The sequence below is a fragment of the Lytechinus pictus genome, chromosome 15 (assembly GCF_037042905.1).
Source record: "Lytechinus pictus isolate F3 Inbred chromosome 15, Lp3.0, whole genome shotgun sequence".
NCBI classification, from domain to species: Eukaryota; Metazoa; Echinodermata; class Echinoidea; order Temnopleuroida; family Toxopneustidae; genus Lytechinus; species Lytechinus pictus.
Genome location: NC_087259.1, coordinates 22,599,082 through 22,619,260, shown reverse-complemented (window position 1 = coordinate 22,619,260; position 20,179 = coordinate 22,599,082). Strand labels below are relative to the sequence as shown.

General features: G+C 36.8%; 1 protein-coding gene across 1 annotated transcript; it reads left to right on the top strand.

The window, feature by feature from the left end:
* The first annotated feature begins 12,498 nt into the window (after positions 1 to 12,498).
* Positions 12,499 to 14,429, top strand: LOC129277174 (muscarinic acetylcholine receptor DM1-like). The gene has a single exon (XM_054913387.2). It carries the CDS (start codon positions 12,518 to 12,520, stop codon positions 13,895 to 13,897), a length of 1,380 nt encoding a protein of 459 aa, XP_054769362.2. The 5' UTR covers positions 12,499 to 12,517; the 3' UTR covers positions 13,898 to 14,429.
* The last annotated feature ends 5,750 nt before the right edge of the window (positions 14,430 to 20,179 follow it).

The window sequence follows — 20,179 nt, the reverse complement described above, 5'->3', positions numbered from 1 at the left end:
GCCTCCACCTTATGAAGGCGGCTCAACCAGAATCATTTAAAATGTACACATAACATGTTTTGACAGTAAATCTCATCACACCAGTACCACAAGAGCACTTTCAGCTATTATGAACTACTTCTCAAACTGCGGTCTTCAGTCGATTCGTAAATGAAACCACAAGCTTAAGGGCATGACAGTCTTCAGATGCCACGATATGTCAGGATTGATGAAAAATTATTTTAATACGATACTCTTACATGGATAACATGAAGATTTAGTTGTTGGCATTTTAATTTTGGTCATGTACCCTGTACTTATTCAATTTCACTATCACGATTAGCATAATTAGGCCAAAGTAAAGAATGTCACCAAATGCTACTGATGGACGATGGGTCGTTCTCCATCTGTATCATTGTCTTTGTGTGTTTGTGTCTGTGACTATCTGTTTCTCTTTCGTCTCCATCTCGAGTCTTTCTTATTTATGTTTTTCCAACCACACACGGACCCTCACAAACACACACACACCCAGCCACCCACATCCTCTCCACACACACTTATCTGTACAAGATGTACCATTATCGATTACCTACGATGTAAAAATGGTGTTTTGTGGTGTGCGCGAGGGTGAGCAGAAAAGAGAGTGTGTATGCGCGTGTGTCCGAAGGCGAGCGTAATATAAACAGACCAATTCGATTGAGTAGATATGGCTCCTTAAATTTAAGGAAGAAATTTTCAAGAATATTCTGTACACCTGTAGAACAGACACCGTCTGATTACAAACATCACCCCCCCCCCCCACACACACACACACCCTTACACACACAAGTACACCCATTATGAATGTGTTCTGACTCGGAGGAAGCTGAAAAGGCGATGAATATATGCAACCTTTCTGTTACAATGTGCCCGAATCGAGGAATTGACAATTTGACAATAAGAGGAAACATTGATGCATATTTCATTGACCTCATGTAGCATCACATCCACTGTTGGAATTGAGGAGTTTACTTACCTAACTTCGCACAACGCCATCCACGGAGATTTAGCTAATATAAACACTATTCGAATATACATGTACGTGTAATTGTACCCCATAAAGTAGCACGTTCGAGTTATCATGCGTTTTTTTTCTCCAATTATAAGCATTTGTTTTGTAACAAAACGACATGCAAAAATTTAAATGCTCTAAGCGAGGCATTATCTTCCTGGAAACTGCATTTTCCGGGGGATTTTCATATCATGTAAAGTGCTTTCCGAGAAACTCTCTTAATATACAGTATAGGAACTTGACTGCCATTAATATACTGTTCATGGCAGGCCTATTGATGAAACACTCATTAATGTGAGGTGCTAGTGCTACCACCATCAAAAACACTGCGATTATCCTTTATATTTACTAAGGGATGAATCTTGATTGTATTTTTATTAGATCGTTGTGAGCAGAGAGGAATAACAGCAGTTAATTTGAAAGGCTCCACGCACACGGCACGCATTGAAACCAAGGTAAGGAATTATCGTATATTGTAGTAGTTATGCATAGGACTTCCCGGGGTGCGAGTGTGTGGGGGGGGGGGGAGGAAGTGGGGAGTGTGGGTGTGTGTTTGTGTGTGAAATCACTAACTGCTACGATGAGCGTGTAAGTGCGTGTGAGGGTGTGTGTATGAGGCATGTAAGTGTTTGTGTTTTTTAACGGGGACTGTGGTAAAATGGGGGTATTTTTAAAAGCTGTCCTAGGTTCTGATAACTGGAGCTTGTTATGAATTAAAACATAAATTCAAGCCTTGTTTTATCAGCGTCTCTGTTGATTAAGATCATAAATTGGCCTGAAATTATCAGATCAACTAAATATCATGATTGTGTTCAGATATGTTTGGTCCTAGAAATCTTATCACGATATCGTTTATAAATCCCCCCCCCCAAAAAAAAAAATATATATATATACTCACAAATAATACTATATATTTTCCTTGCAACTGACTCCATACGTAAAATATTATTGTATACGTTTTTATACTTTTTAATGTAAAACCTACGATTTCCTTACTGTTCTAATAAGAAGGTTAATGTAGGCATGGACCTACATGTATTAGGTCAGCAACTACTCATGATAAGAGAAATTGTGATCATTTGTGGATAAATGGGTTGTTTTTTTATTTTTAAAAGATTGACAACAAACATCAGGAAACGGAAAACAGATACTATGGCAATTCAGTTACTTTCATAAGTTTCATATCGTCTTTTTTTAGAATTTCGAGGCAGCTTCGTGAAGTTCCTGGTATAACCGGTTAATTTTCAGTCACCTTTTTTTTTTTGGGGGGGGGGGGGTAGAAGTCTAATATAATATTGTGGGGGAAGGGGGTATTCCAAGCTCTTGCACTTTAGATTCAAGGATTAAAGTCACAATTTTGTGAGATTAAACAGCTAACAAATCAAATGTCATGTTAAAGAAATTATAGGATCTGGGGACAAGTATTCAATGTTAAAGGTTAAATTAGAACTCCCAAAGCCTAAACGCATCAATCATAATGGATATAGCAGTGCATGTTTTCTTTTATCAATAGTTTTGGCAGTGGTTATTCAGTTACTTTTTACCTTGCCATCATGCTGTCTGTCTGATGACGGAATATGTCAGGGTGTTGATTCTCCTTTTCCATGATTCCTTTGGAAACGGAAAGATTGGGGCGTTGTCACCCTATATACAATTCAATTGAAGTAAATAATCATTATTCTTCCAACTGAAATTTTATTCATTTTCCATCTAAAGTATACAATATAGTACAAAACAATGAATATGAATATAGTATTTAAATTATGTATATGGAGGAAGGCGTAAAATCTAGAAAAACACGTGCTTGTTTCGGGATACACTACATGGCCAAACAGCAGTTAACAAAATAAAGGGCCAAGAGAAGAGAAAATAAAATATTACGCGTAAAGTGGTCTTGTTTTCGCATGCTCGGGAACATACAAGAAGTTGTTTTTAAAAAATAATGTGTACAAAGACAGGGCATGTACTCGAAATCTGAGAAGGTTCATTCAAATTGAAATATGGGGTGGGGGTTTCCCCTTTTCCTTGCATTTTTTTCTTGCGTACTGAAAGTGTACTTGAAAACATTTTAAGTGAAAAAAGTAGTTTATCAATTTATTTTATTGGTAGTTTATCAAAACCTAGAAGGCCAAAAATGGAGGGGATACAAGCAAGGCTGGGAACGATGTTTTTGAGTGGGGATGCTGATGTAAATTTGAAAAGAAAAAACAAAGTCTTTCACTACAAAATCAAGGTTTTTATAAATACATTTTCTATCTCTTCCAGAATACCTGGGGGTGCCTATGTAGAATAATACACGCAGCACCACCAAGGAAATTCCTGGGGGTGCTTAATCAGCACCCTCGCTTCACAGGGCCATGGTTACAAGTCGTCATTTTATTCGCGTAAAATAAGGGTATACAGGACTGAAATGGTACTTGAAACATTGCTAAATTGGGGTCAAATTCTCGGTTGCCAAACGGTCTCTTCACATTGTCGGTATAGAGTAACAACATGTGATGGGGAAGACAAGAGGCAGTGGCGTAACAAATAGAGTAAATAAGTAAGGCCAGCACGAAGCGTTGGAAGTTTGAACATATCGGGGATATAGGGGTGGTGACAACCGTGACATCCACAACTATCTGGCTTTAAGACCAGCATTAAATTGTCACTTTACCGAGGGAATTTGTGTATGGACATGATTGATTTGAGAGTTCAAATATAGCAACTCGGGGTCAATGAGGAGATAGGATGGACCGATATCTCACCGTTCAGAATTCACATCATGTTGCAGATTGCTTTATTTTCCTTACAATTGCTTCATGCTTTTGGGATCCAGACAATATTGATTGTTATTATAACCATTTTGATATCCTCGGGAGAAACGTTTAGTTGTTTGAAAATGCTTCAAACGAGAGTGGGTGAATTTGGCGAGTATATACCTACCCATTCATCTGTTCCAACAATGTGAGAGTATAATGATTTACCACATTCATAAAGCATTTCATTATGTTATTAACAATGTTAATACACTCTAAAAAAATATTGGGTAAAAATGCTCCATGAGGGTAATTATGTGTCCAACCAATATTGGGCATTTCTTTGGGGCATTTTTATTAATCCAGTGTGATGAAAACTTTGCCCATTCTGAAGTATTTACTGCTTATTTTTTAACCTTACTGTACAATATGATTCCCGCATCGGGTAAAATATTGCCCCAAATTGGTTGGACACATAATTACCCTCGTGCTGGTTAAAATTTTACCCAATATTTTTAATAGTGTAGCGTTGAGTGACAGAGAGTAAAGGGATAGCATTTGAGGCTTAAAGAGATGCTACGGGCTGAAAATATTTATATTTGAATAAATATAGTAAAATAAATAAAGTAAAATGCTGAAAATTTCATCAAAATCGGATAACAAAAAAAGAAAATAATTGAATTTTAGATTTAAGCAATATTTTGTGAAAAAAGTTATATGCACGTCGTCATGAATATTCATTAGGTGTACTGATGATGTCACATCCCCAATTACCTTTTTCCTTTTTCTTATGTTATAAACATAATTGCTTCATTATTCCATAGATGTGTGAATAATATGTCTCCCTTATAATGAAATAAGTTACAGCAATGAATATCTAATGCACTAAATCAGTTGTCAATCTTTTTTTTTTGTAAGTTCTTGGAGGAGAAAACTTTGAATAAACCTAATTTCATATAATAAAATACAAAAGAACAAGTGGTGAAATGCCATCATCAATTTGCTCATTGAATATTCATGAAAACTGCCAAAAACTGTTTCACCGAAAAATGCAAAACTTTGAAATGTCATAACTTCATTGTTCCTTGTCCGACTTTGATCAATTTTTTTTAATAAATCTGTTCAAATCACATTTACTTCAGCCTGAAGTACCCCTTTAAATGGGATTGAAGTTCATTTTAATAAAAGGAAAAAGAATATTGGTGAAGTTTGGATGAAAATCCATCAAACAGTGAGAGAGATATAAGTTTTCAACTTGTGACGTCGTATGGTACCTGCCTCCCCATTGAATTCCATAAATTTCATTTTTTATGGAACGTGTGCAATGAATATATTCATCTTATACAGTGCGCATAAAAAATGGGAAAGTTTGTCAAAATTTTGTTTTAAGTTATGATGTCTATATTTTGGTGTTCATATGCTCTGCCTGATTAGAAGTCTTATCTTTCAAATGCCATTTAAAAAAAATGTATGGTGCAAGTCTTTTTGAAACTAAGGCATGACTTGTTTTTTATTGGTATTTGAAAGATAAGACTTCAGAGCATATGAACATCAAAATATAGACATCATTATTTGATACAAAATTATGATAAACTGCGAAACTGTCCCGTTTTTGTTTTAGATACGTACTGTATAGATGGGGGCAGAGAATGGTGCGTCCGATGATATATCCATATAAAAAATAAATTCACTTCAAATTTTTTGGACAAAATGGCATTTTGGGGAATAATGTTACACGGCATGCACGGGTTGCTCGTCTGCGACGTCACAATATCCCAATTTTATAAATTCATAATTCTCTTTTTATTTGACGAATTTTCATCAAACCTTCACCAAATATCTTTTTCTTTATTTATCTGCCTTTATTGATATGAACTTATCGACAGGGTGAACCCCCCCCCCCTTTGAATAATAGCATTTATTTTTTATATTCTGTTTTTGACGCTTATCTAAAAAATTTTAAAGCAATGTGAAACTTTGATTCTCTTTGTTATTGTGAGGATATCTAACGTCAACGGTGCTGGCCTTGAAAAGTCAATTTTCTTAATCTATTTATGTATAATAGGCAAATATAAGTAACTAACGGGAAAGATGGACATTTTAAAATATGTTCTTATACCCCTGATGATATTACATATATACTGTATATGTATGGATACAATGGGGTAGTGCAACCATGAATGCCGCTCTATAGAAAGTGACGTGCATTATATTAATAGCTACTTAACAGTCATGTCGATGTGAACCGAAGTGAAGTCGAGCCCCTAAAAGGATTCGAGGTAACTTTTGCGTACCGTTGCCTGCTATTGAAAACAAAAGTGCATTGCCTTTTAATCATCTTGGACGACTGGACACTAATGCAGCTTATTTGGCCAGTGCATGTTAGTGGTTAGAAGCTTCAAAATAATGATAGAGAATCACGGTTTAATTTTAAAGTAACCATAAAGCAATTTTTATCAGTCACGTGGGTATTGTGGTGTGGACCATAATGTGGTTTGCTTTTATTATTGCATAAAGTTTTCTTTAAAAAATCAAACTCGTTAATTAAGTTATCGAGGTGTCGTAAGTACAATCAAGACGATTTGCAATGCATCTTTCAGAAGTTTAATTTTAAATAGTAAATAGAGAGTCCAAAAAAGGAAACTACATAGAGTAATGATGATAGATTCAATAGTGAATCCTTGTCATTCATTAAACTTAATACGCACCCCTTCCCATGCGCATATATATATATATATATATATATATATATATATATCTATATATATATGCTTGTAAATAATTCAGCATCAACGCAAGACGTAGCTTCCATGTATCTCTTTATTACAAGCTTTCGGCCAATGGGGCCTTCATCAGGCCTATAATGCATTGAAACAAACAGAACAAACCATACAAATAAGGTCGAAATAACAAAGTAAATGTGTAACAAAGGGTACAGAACAGAAGGGTTACACTAATAATACCTTAATAAAAACATGTTAATTTATATATATATATATATATAAATTAACATGTTTTTATTAAGGTTTTCATTCAAATAAACTCAAGCTAAATTTAAGCAAAATTCACAAATCTTCATTATCATATCAATAACAAAATACGAAAATATTTACCAAAAAAAGTGAAGCAAATAATGATGGAATAAAATACCTTAAAAAATATATATATACATAAAATTAACTCATATATATATGCAACCCACCCACACACACTCATACACTCACCCTCCCACACACACCCTCACACAAACACGCACATTTATATATATATATATATATATATATATATATATATATATATATATATATATATATATATATATATATATATGTGCATATATATATATATATATATATGGAGAGGGCTGTTGTCAGATTTATATCGGAATTGTCAAGCTATGTATACATACATTTTACTACAGTAGTGTAAGCATTAGCAAATAAATAAAAAAAATTATACAATGTATCAAGAAAGCGAATATTTCGTTGAGAGTATAGTGAGTCGGTAAACAGTATATTTGAAAAAAAAACATGTCAGTATGTTATAGAAAATTGTTTACTGTAGCTTTCATCTGAAGTAAGGTTTTGATTTGTATATTTTATATGATATTGGATGAAATGTCAATCGTAAGAAAACAAAAAGGGGTTTCGAAATTAAAGATTATGTTGTCTGTTTGAGCTAGGCTCGTAGAAGTATGAAAAATAAAACAAGAAGGACATATGACAGACTCATGTTCTGCTCAAGCTTTTGACTGTTGGCCTTCTTCATGTTAATGTGCTTTATTAGTAAACAAAAATTAACAAAAAATAATATTTATAACCAGCTGGCAAATTGGTAAACTGGAAGACACAGAAACATTGTATGATTTTTTTTTGACCAGATGTAAATCGAAATGGTAAATTATATTCATCGACACGAATAAGCAAGTAGATAACTATAAATGAAATCATCCACATCTCTTTTATTATATATACACATGCTTACATGTATAGCATTAATGTAGTGTGTGCATGGGTATGTGTGTGTGTACACAGTAAAAACGCTGTCTAAGATTTTATACAACGCTGTTTACTATATGAACCTTACAGTATTTGTTTAACCATTTAAAAAATGATGTTTAATTTATTGAAGATTAGATATTGAAAATTAAACTTTGTTGCTTAAGATTTAAACACTTGTTTAAACTGTTTGAACAATTACTGTCAGGTTCATATAGTAAACAGCGTTGTATAATTTTTTTACTGTGTAAATATCATTCATTTTTATTCTTTCTTAATAATTTATCGTTCGTTCGGACGTGCACACCATTATTCCTCCCGTAAATTGAATAAAACCTATGAGTATTTTATTTTCATCAGTTTTCATCAAAAGGTAACTATTTCATCTGACCTTATATTGAATAACGAAATGAAATTAATGTCCAGTACTGCGTGGTCACTTTTTTTATTTCCTCTCATCATGACAATGTAATCTGATAGTTTTCCTAGAAATAGCGTATATTATCCAGGTATATTTCGAAGTACAAAAAACTAGGAAAATAGCATATGACGTAGATATATATGGCAAAAACTTAAGTGCAACCCCTCCTAAATGAAATTCATGCCATTCAAACTATACCCCGCATTTGATAAGAATTGACAGTAGTTTTCTCTTTTTATTTTTGATTAAGGATGAATTATCACGCATGAAAGGGGTGTTTGTTGTGAAAGGTTTTTTCATCAAATGATGGCCCCAGTGCATCATATTGATTTATTCTTGCTCGAGTGCATCAGTCTTAACAACTTTTTTGCCTATATTTTGTTCACAACTTTATGAAATACTCTCTTCTTGCACCTTTCATTTTTTGACATCTCTTGAATTCTTTATTTTTCTGAGTAATTGTGGGGTAATCAGTGACATGAATAATATGTTTTGATCTTATCTTCTATATGGCTTTTTAGATCAAATTTTGATGTCTTTAACTTGTTTTCATCTTATTCACTCTATTTACCACACACTTTAATCCGTTGATGGTTAAGACAATTCTATCAGTCTTAACCCCCCACCCCCACCCCCTCTCTCATATCGTGCATTCAATCTATTTTTGTTTTGATCTAAAACAGCTATGCATTTCTCTCTGTGTTTACTTCATCATTAGAAATGAAGAATAATGACAATAGTTTTTCATGTTTTTTCTTTGTATGCCCGGGGGGGGGGGGGCACTTCCATTGACAAGTGGATACCATACCTGACCACGGAGTTTCGAAAAGCACCCCTAACAAAATGCACCCCTTAACGAGTATTGGCGTGTGAAACCCTACCCTTGACGAAGTATTTGAAACAAAACGGTACCCTTGACAAGTATTCCCTGAATTGGCCCCCTAAAAAAGTACAACGATATCTTAATTGTTATGCCACGGACGTGGGATTTACCTTTACTGGTTTAGTACAGGCGCGTAGCCAGGGGGGGGCGGTGGGGGCGGTCGCCCCCCCCCCAAACGTCCCCAAAAAGAAAAAAAGAAGAGAAAAAAGAGAGGAGAAAAGGAAAAACGAAGGGAAGAAAGGTAGCTTTGTGGGTTTTTCTTTTTATTCTTTATTTTTTTCTCAAAAGAGAAACTCCTTCACTCTTGCTCTAAATTTATATATATGAATTTTGCTTCCGCGCTGCGCGCGGTTAAATGACAGTATTGCAGTTCTCCTTTGTTTCCCTATCCCTTTCTCTAACCCTGTTTTTCGACCTCAGCTATCTGTTTCTTGCCAGTTAAATCGCAGAAGTTTCAACTTTTTGCGCACTATTTTCCTTGTAATGAAGTTCAATAATCTTAGAAAATCAATTGAATTGGAGCCGATGGGGTATAGATATATGCATTTGATGAAATGTCCGCACTTTGAAATTTCAGAGTTTATTGCTCTGCACGGGGAGAAATATCTTCCTCCCGGCATATACCCTTCTTGTTTTGCGAGTTAAATATATGCACTGCCGCTAAATTGTTTGGAATCAAATGTAATCTTTCCAAGGGAAGCATTCAGTATAACTTAGGGAATACCCTTATCTCGGGACCCTTTTCTTTAGAAAAAACTTGATAAAACGCTTTAGCTTTTGCGCTTCGCGCGGGGTAAATATCATTTTAATTTCCTCCATTTTATCCCTTTTTGTGCGTTCACAATCACAATTTAAAAACAAGGTTCAAAATCAAAATATAGTCAACTGAATTGGAGCTGATATAGGTACTAGAGACAGGAGAGACGGCTCCTTTTTATTTTAATTTAAGAAACACCGAAAGCTTCGCGCTTCCCTCCCTGCACCCACCCCCTAGGGAGCGCGCTTCGCGCGCTCTGTAAGTGTTGGCACCATTTGGCACGCTTCGCGTGCATTTACCGCCCCCTCCAAAATGAAATCCTGGCTACGCGGTTGGTTTAGTAACACCCGAAACACCTCGCTCAAATCGGACCCTAAACACGTAGTGTTGGGGCTTTTTATACCATCGCAAAGTGGATCGTAAATACGTAGTTTTCCTATCGGAATGTATACTTTCTTTTCACTATTTAAGTGTTTATGACACTCTTATTATGTTACGTACGTAACGTGCCCTATCTTGAAAAAGAGATCCCTTTTACGTGTTTTTTTTTGTTACGCATGGTATCCACTCGTCAATGGAAGTGGCCCCCTTCCCCGGGTTGTATGCTTTCTTACTAATTTCTTAATTATTATCTATATTTTACTTTTTTGCAATACCTACTTTTTCATTTGAACTAAATTTAGTACAACGGTTAGGCCGAAAATGATGATATACATAATTATACTTTGAACGCAAAAGAGGGCCAATTTTCACTTGATCTCCTCCACCTTTTTATAATACCCGTTTTGTGTACCGTGTGGTCTATCCTACTTCGAATACAACCAGCTCGTCTAGAGGCCCTTTTCAATGAAGTCAATTTACAGTTTCTTCTCATTTATGATGACTTTGAGCATAATATGAGCATCCATTTAGGGTAATGACTGGCTATTAACTAATGGCAATATACCAAATACTACTCCCTTGATGACCAGTGCACGAAATATGAAAGAAAATATGCCGGGAAAGTGACAGTCCGATCTATCATGTTGATATATACTGAAAAGAAGCCCAGGGCCCCGTCTTACAAAGAGTTACGATTGATCCGATCAATCGCAACTATGGACGGCCAGCAATGTCAACATGTATTATTCATGTTTGTTCAAAATATTTTCTAACTATGATGTTTATTCATGCAATCATTGTTTTCTTGAAAATTCCCTGTGCTTCTTTTTGTTTACAAAGGACATTGTGCAAATTGTTCGTAGAGAAAAAAATTATGACACTGATGGATTTCCATAGAGTTACGATTGATCGGATCAATCGAAACTCTTTGTAAGACGGGGCCCTTGTCTTTTATGAAGCAGAATGATGATGGAACCAATGATAATGGGGGGGGGGGAGATATCGAAGGTAGACGATCGTTGTGTTAGTGATTTGAATTTGAACTAATGTGTAGGGGCTTTCTCATTTATACGTTTTAGGTAGGTCATGCCAACGTAAAAAAAGTTTTCTAGATATCAAAATAATAATTTTGCGATATAACCTATTTAATTATTGTTTATGTAAAGAAATCAGATTGAATGATGAATGAGCAGGCATAATATGCGTACGTTTGCATACACTGAAACGTTCAGTTGTAAAAGCCCATTTCCAGAGCTCAGATCACTACACTCTAAAAAAATGATTACTCGATATTGAGTAAAATTTTACCCTTAACCTACGTAAAAGGGAAACATGGTTGCCATTGGAGTAAAACTTTACTCTGAACTGGTTGTGTAAAATGTTTACCAATAAAGTTGCAGTATTTTACTCAACAACTGTGCAGAATATATGACACATTTAGGTTGGGTAAAAAGGGAACATTGTTGTTGGGTAAAACGTGACAAAACATAGATTGTGTAAAATAATTCTTTAAAAATGTGCAATATTTTACTCAACAAATGTGCAGAATATTTGACACAATGGGAACTGCAAAATGTTTAATATTTATGTTGGGTGAAATGGGAAATTGAGAAAAATACCGACTGTACCCAAAGTAAAATTTCCCAAATCATCGTGATATTCTTTATTCGAAGAGTGAGTGATCATTTGACACAATGGGAAGTGAAGTGCATATATACATGTATTTGCGAAATTTCATATTTCAACACAACATTGACCAAGAAATTACTCACCTTTTTAAGCAGCAACTTTGCTCAGCAAATTGTTACATCCCGTTCTTAGAGAGTGTAAATAATTATGCATTGACCTACATATGGTCATACACCCAAGGGACTACAACCATGACAACAGCATTTTTTCGATGAATTCGATCTCAGATCACTTCAAGTTTTGGCGGCCATGACCGGGGAGCTTCCAAAGAAGAATAAAAGCACTTCCAATTTGTAAGACAATGAGCCAGGTGCGTTGCTATGTCAGTGCATACATTATCTTTTGTTAGAAAAAATGGGAGCCCCCCCCCCCCCCCCCAGTTAGAAATATCATAAACAACAGCATCCAAACCGAATTGGTGTAGCGATGCGGTGACGAATTTTCCACGGTATTCGTTGCATATCTGAGCAATATACACTGCAACAACTGTCGTCGGGGAAAATGCCATTGGATCATTATCGAAAGTCTATAAGCGAACTATGATTTGACATAAAAAATAACGAATGTTTTTCTTTTCTTTTCTTTTCATCATCATAGGTCATACCTTACGATATCTTGCAATGATGGAGAACCACAATACCAGCAGCTATCCGACTAATAGTGGTGATGATGGATCGCACATCGGAGCCATCTTGGGCATGGTAACCTATACTTTCCTGGGAGTTGCCATCATGTTTTCTAACTTCATAGTCATGATAACCTACTGGACAGAACGTCGTGTCTGGCAGAACATCTCTCATCTTTTTATCCTCCACCTTTCCATCGCGGACTTCTTGGTGGGGTTATCTATCTTTCCTTTGACCATTACTATCATGTCAGCAGGTCACTGGCCCTTCGGTGAGATCGCCTGTAAGATATTAACCGCTTTCAACTACATGGTGACGTTTATACCAGGCCTTTTCATCCTGGCTGTTACTGCTTTCCGTCTGTTCCTCGTCACAAATATCAGTCGGGAAAATGTCGTCAGGCGTGAACATGTGATGTGGGTAATCTTTGTTCTCTGGGTAGCAACCATCGGCATCTACCTCTTCCTGGCATTTGCCTGGCCGGGCATTGCTGGAAGTGATTCCGTTAATTACAATTCCGAGTGTCTCTTGGAATACACTTTCAATAAGCCCATATCACTTTTCATGATATTCTTTGAATTCGTGATTCCCTTTATGCTTCTACTCTCCATCAGCTTTTGCCTCTTCTGGAAGATCCGACAGAGATCCAGAGGTATCAGGAATACATCGTGGCGAGTATCCGAGACGACGTGCTCCCACAACAGCCCACGAAGAAACAAATCGCTCGATAAAAAACAATTAGCAAAACAAGACCGCTGTAAAAGTAGTCAAAAGGTGACTTTAGAAGATGGTCCTAAAGGCCTGCACCAATTGAAACTTCAGGAAGCAGGAGAATCTTCATCTAGTTCTGGTACACACAATGAGAAGGAAAACAACGAAGTACAAGAGAAGTGTTCTAGTGATAAAGAAAATGCTAATGTAGATGTTAAAGGAAATGCTTATTTGTGTGCAAACACGGACAACCAATTTGAGGTTTCTGGAGTTTCCCCATCTCAACAAACCTCTGCAGGTACCATTCCTCGTGTTGGAACTCGGGCAGTTGCAGGAGATTCCTTCCAAAATAAAACATTGGCGGACCATGGGACTGAGACAAGTCAGCAATCAGGCAGAGACTCCCTCAGAGGACATCGAAAGGCTGCCGTCATGCTGTTTGCCATCGTGGCAGCATTCGTAATCTGTTGGTTACCATACGTCATTCTCTCCACCCTAATCCTAGACCACAATGACATTGTTTCTTCGTCGGTTTTTGAAGCAATTAGTGGGTTTCTGTACCTGAACTCTCTCATAAATCCCGCCCTCTATGGCATGACCAACGTTCATTTTAGGCGAGGATTCATCAAGGTTCTTCATCTGCCGCGGCGGTGGCTCCGGTAGATGACTCTAAGAGAGACTTTACAGGCCTATTGGTCCATTTCCACATTATAGAGTATAAAAAAGGGTGTCATCGAAGAGAGAGAGGGAGAGAGAGAGAGAGATAGAGAAACAAAGAATTAAAGAAAAGGAAAGAAAGAAAGAAAGAAAGAAAGAGAAAAGAGTATTCAAGAAAAAAAAATCGTGATGCTTATTGGATGTAAGTGCCAGGTAATATAGTGTGCTATGTATATAATAATTCAGATAGCTATTTTTTAAGAGGAATCACACTATATCATGTATACTATATTGCAAAGAAGGCTATAGCTGCACAATATCTAGAGTCTAGACGCTCGATTCGATACATCAAGGATTTACACTGTACACACATATTCTGGTATTGTTGACTCGCGTTCGTTTCATATTCATTTTCCATGTTATAACTTTATCCCCTCACGTACTTTCCCTCATTTTCATATGTTATAAATAAAACAAACATGCCCACTGTCCACACGTTGGTATCAATAGTGTATTTCGTTTTTAATGTAAAATAAAAGAGCAATGTATATCAAAGTGCATCGCTCAAAGCGGCGTGTGCATGCATGGTCAGGCGTTATTTGTTATGTTGATATACTCGCTTCACTCACATAGGCTACGTATCAATATGCTAATGATAATTTTATAATAATGAAAGAGATGATCGACCGTGGACTATGTAAAAATATTATTCACACTGTTAACATGCTCAAATTCAACAGTGTGAAGATATATTCACTCTCTGACACCTTGACAGTACTGTTTACAGATTGTTCACATGGATGACTATGTGAATGTGTGATTCACACTGTTGAAATGCTCAAATTTAACAGTGTGAAGGCCATTTCATATTTTGTTCCACGCTGTGAACACATTGCGGCACACACTGTGTGACAGTGAGTTCTTTCCAGTAGGGATGGACAACTTACTTCAAATGACATTAGTGAGTGTTCACACGACGGATTCAAGAACATAGAAAATGTATTGTCAAATGCCCTTCATGACAATGAACAACCAAGAGGTCTTTGTCAAAATTGACAAATCAAAACCACAATTTTCGTCCTGGACTCTGGACAACCGACAAATTTGCGATTTTTCGTCAGCTCCGAAACTTAGGATAAGACGAAACTGCTGTCCTGGTTCACCAGTTATCGACAAAGACCTCCCTGCTGTACTTTAACATTTGTCTTGCTTTATCAATCCATTTCCTATGTTCCTGAATCCAACATGTATCGCGGTGCGTATACTCCATATTAATTGGTCAATCACCGATTTGGCAGGAGATTGATACTAGTAACATAATTGATTAGCAGGGAGTATATGCTACTCTCTTGGGGCCATTTATTGTTGCGAAGGAATAATAACCATCATCGGCGAGGCGAAATGAAACTCTTTTGCTTCTTCCTCAGTGTCTCCAATTCAGTGGATATTCCTCTTCTATTCCTTTTTATTTCCATTTTAGTTCTCATTTCAATCTAGGCTCCCATCTTGCTCTATTTGATTTCAATCTTTCCTTATCCACCCACTTGATCCACAGAGAATCACCAGCTTCTTATTGATGACTGGTCAGTAAACTCCACATCAAAACATCTTTAGGACTGGGATCAGACAACCTGTCTGAAAAATAAATGAAACCTTGATCCCCATGAGGACATTATGATATCCATTTACTATATTTATGTTTCCAGGGACGCTACGGATAGCGAAGCCAACAACCCTGGGTAACTTCATGGTTTGGGAATGATTTCTGTATATTGGACATGAATTATTCAGTCATCCTGTTTCCGCCTGTTGGTTTGCTCGCATTTATATTACTTGCGCCATGCTAGCATCATGCGCACATCCTAACATGAGTGAGCAAATTTGCATCATAAATGAACTTGTCTGCAATATGAATACCACAAGAGATACTGTAAGGTGTCAGTCTCAAGCCTGGGTTACACCGGAAGAGAATCAGCATCACAATACACGCATTCGGGTGGAATCGGGCGTATTATATGTTCTCCCGAAGGCGAAAAAAAAAATCGACAGGGATTCAGGAACATTCGCGGAGAAATTCGGTTAGTTTTGAAATGTTCAAAACCAGCCAAATACCCTCCAAAATACTCCCGAATGTGGCCACATCAAATTTCATTCGGGCCACATTCGGAATGTATTCGGTTGACGTTCAGTTGGATTAGGAGAGGCATTTTGAGTATTCTGGGAAGATTAGGACATATTCGTATCATTTGGGGAGTAACGGTCCTAGCTCGGTGCATACGGCCAAATTCGTTCCGATTTGGGTCAACATTTCGATCGTCATTTGGCTGTAATCAGAGCAATCGGGCCTCGTTCGGGTATATTCTGGTCACCTTTGACTCAATTCTAGCCCGATTCTTGCCGCTATTCGGGTGGAATTCGGATTTATTTGGGATTGTCAAAATTGATTCGGGTCAATTGTTTGTGAGTCTGCACTGATTTGGGACCTATTCGGGACCCCTTCGTCTCTATTCGGAGAGCTCCCAGAATCAGAGATAATAAGTTCCGATTCTATCGAATTCATCCGAGCCAGGCCATATTCGGGGAGAATCGGTCCAAATTTATTCGGGGGGATTCGGTTTCGGTGTAACCCTTGCTTCAGCGGCTAAACATACTCCACTGAGACCGATGTAATGAAGTTAAACTATCTCTATAAGGACGTATAATAGTTTGGTTTGGAGTCGGATATGTTGGTGGAACCACAGGGACGGCACTGGGGGGGGGGGCGGTGAAGCAGGGGGCGCCGTCTCCTTGATGATTTTTGAAATAAAGAAAGAAGGAAGAACAGCAAAAAAACCCAAATCGTACTGTAAATCTATACAGTTCCCTTTAATTCAGTTGAGAAATATATGACGTCTTGCCAACCCCCCCCCCCCTTATCAAATAATCTGGCTGGCGCCGATCATGTATGGCTGTAGCATAAAACATGAGCCTCTTTTTATGTAATGATACTCAGATAATGTTGTATTTATACATGTAGAAGTAATAAATTGTAACATTTCATTCGCAATATTAAAAAATGGTTTCAAAAAGCGAATTCAGTGATGAAACTGCATAGCATAATGTTATACTGTGTTGTGTTTTTTTAATGTCATTTTTTTTTCATTAGGCGAGCGTTCTACTACTGGGCCAGTATGTCTGACTGGGTATAGAAACAGCAGGTACTTTGACACTTACTCCAAAGCGGTTCCCTGATGAGCTTTTCCCCTTTATTTCCTGATGTCGTTTGCTATAATGCATTTCACTCAAAACGTCATTGAAACGCTCCTTACATGTAATGATATTCACACCGTTCTCAAAATACAACACGCAGGGCTGCAGAATATTGTGACAACTTTCCATTGTTACGTATCCTGTCTTTACAAACTTGGCAAAGGTAGGCATATGTGATCGATCAACTGAATATCATATGTCATATTGATACAAATCATGTTAACATGTTTTTACAGATAATCTCTTCATATCAAACGTATATGGCTAATTGGAGAAAAGAAACTTTAACATTCCATTATATTAGTTATCAATTTCGGGCATCAATAATGTACAAAGTCGAAATGAAATAAGAGGAGCAGATGTGGTTTGTTTCTAGTTAAGATGACATGTTCAGCTCCTGTATTTTTTCTGATCTGTATTTAACTTGACTTATTTAGAATACATTGCATGTCTTATATAAACGTTTATTCGTGGAAACGAATTGAGAGTGAATCGTGTATTTTCACTCATTTGGAAAGTTCGAATCTGAGGGGATCACGCTTGGATATTGAGATCACTCCGAAGTTGAGTGAACTAAATACACATTTTCAGTTCAAATTTACTCTTTCTACTCTCTTTCACGGAAGAACATGGAGTTTCACGCGAATTATCAAAAAGTATAATAGCATTAATCAGGTTTTGGCTAATGATGTTGAGCCTTAGGTTGCTTTGCACTCTAGAAATAAAAGGATGAAAGGGGTAAACCACCCTTTAATCACCCTTTAAGGGCTGAGAAGTGACAGCGTTTTTTTTTATAAGGGTGGCAAACGCTGTCAAAAAATTGGCCGTTTTCAACACTTTTATTCACCCTTTTCGCTTTTGTGTTCGAGTGTAGTAGGTCCATGAGTGTACCAAGTCAGCATATAATGGCTGAAACACTTGCGTTTCTTGTTTTTCTACAATTGGACGAAAAACAGTTTCTAGTCAACCTTTCATATTCGGAATGCGATTTTGCTCCATTCAATGCGGATAGAATGTTCCAGTCAAACCACAAACCCGACCCCGGGCCGAACGAAGCCGTATGGTTTATTTCCAATTGATGGTCTAATGCCAATTCGTCTAATTGATTTGATTTGATTTGATTTATTTATTTCCGTTTCACAATTGTACATAATATGATAAACATAACATAACAAGGTCGAAAATACTACAAGACAAAATATAATATATATAACATAATCATAGATTTAAGGAACACAATTCAGTAAATAAAGATATCTCAAATGACATTTGTATTTAAAAGTAAAACGGAGGGACTTGCCGAAAAAAGGCAAAGCTTGTACAAGAGATAAGCCCCTATCTTAGTTACATTACAAAATTACAACAAACAAATATTGGGTCTTAATAATAATTTTGTTTAAAAATAAATACAAACAATTTGTGTGCACTTGACAAAAACGTAACTGATGGATCGTGTGAGAAAAAATTACGTTTTACAATATTATAAGAGAGGGGGGGTGAGGGGGGAGACAGGATGGACAGAGGAGTGCAGTACACTAAGTAGAAAGAAAGGAGAAGGCGGGCAGCAGGAGCAGGTACTTTGGCTAATTGCAATTTTAAGAAGAAAATAATTAAACGAATAATATACATGACTATGTATATAATATGAGCGCATATACAAACTCATCTACTCTCATCTGGTCTACCCTCAGTTCGTCTACTATCCACATGGCCTAATTTCCATTTCGTCTACTCACCATTTCGTCTAATAACCAGTTTGTCCAATAGCCATTTAGTCCATTGGACTTAATGTTAATTGGGCTAAATGAAAATGGATATTAGACCAACTGGATATGAGACGAACTTGTGACTAACTGAAGTGATTATTGGACCAAATGGTTATTGGACTAAATGGATGTTAGACAAAATTTTGATGGACGAAGTGCATCAGACTAAATTTAGGTAGACCATGACTGTGATGAGTGGACGAGTTGGCAATAGACGAATCGGCAGTTTACCTGCTGTATTATGTTACTTTGAAGGACAATATAATCATGATAATAGGTCGCAACAGAAGCGGATCTAGAGGGGGGGTCAAAAAAAAAAAAAAAAAAAATCCGGGGACCATTTTTTTAAATCTTATCTTTTTTTTTTAACTTGTGATTTTATTTTATTCTATTTCTATGTATTTATTTCAAAAATTTTCCCTTCTGTGGGAGGGGGACCCCCCCCCCCTCCCACACACTCCCCCCTCGCTCGCTCCGCTCGCTTGGACTCGGTCGCTACGCTCCCTCGCATACCACCCCAACCCCCCCTTTATAAAAAGCTGGATCCGCCCCTGCGCAATGGCGTCAGTCTCTATAGTGTGACCATGATATGAATTATATGTTTAGCAGCATCACCTCATTAAGGCTAGCCCATAAATCGAGCATTGCTTGAAGAATGGGTATTTATCTTTGCACTCTAAAGATTATGATAGCCTTATTCATTACTTGTTTTATGAACAATTACTATACGTAACTATAGCAACAATATAAATGGGTCGTTGCGTTATAGAAGCTTTAGGTGGAGATAAATGTTGATGTCTCTCAAGTTGTTCATTTGTAACGGGATAATTTTGTTATGTGGCGCTCCTCTTGAACTTGAACCGCGGAGAATGAAACTCTTGGAGCAACTTAGCTTGTGTGAAAGCAGGAAAATCAAAGAATAAGATCAACAAAAGTTTGAGTAAAATAGGACTAGCAATAGAAGAGTTATGAGCATTTGAATGTCGAGATCACTAATGCTATGGATATCCTCCCATTGGCAATGCGACCAAGATCTATGATGTCACAGATGAACAACTCTCCCCTTTTGGACACTGAAAATATACCCCAAAACATCTCTTTTTGCTCATTCTAATCATATGACAAACGATTCATCAATGATATAATTTTGTGAAACCTCTGTACTTGTCATCTCATAAATACCCTTTTTACACAGGATTTTCTTAGCCCCGGACTATCGCTAACCCCGTACTATTTTTTTTTCCTTTTTACACATGCCAAATTGTTATTGCTA

Excerpts from the sequence above, each read along its gene's own strand:
- LOC129277174 (XM_054913387.2), top strand. The coding sequence starts at position 12,518 with ATGATGGAGAACCACAATACCAGCAGCTATCCGACTAATAGTGGTGAT.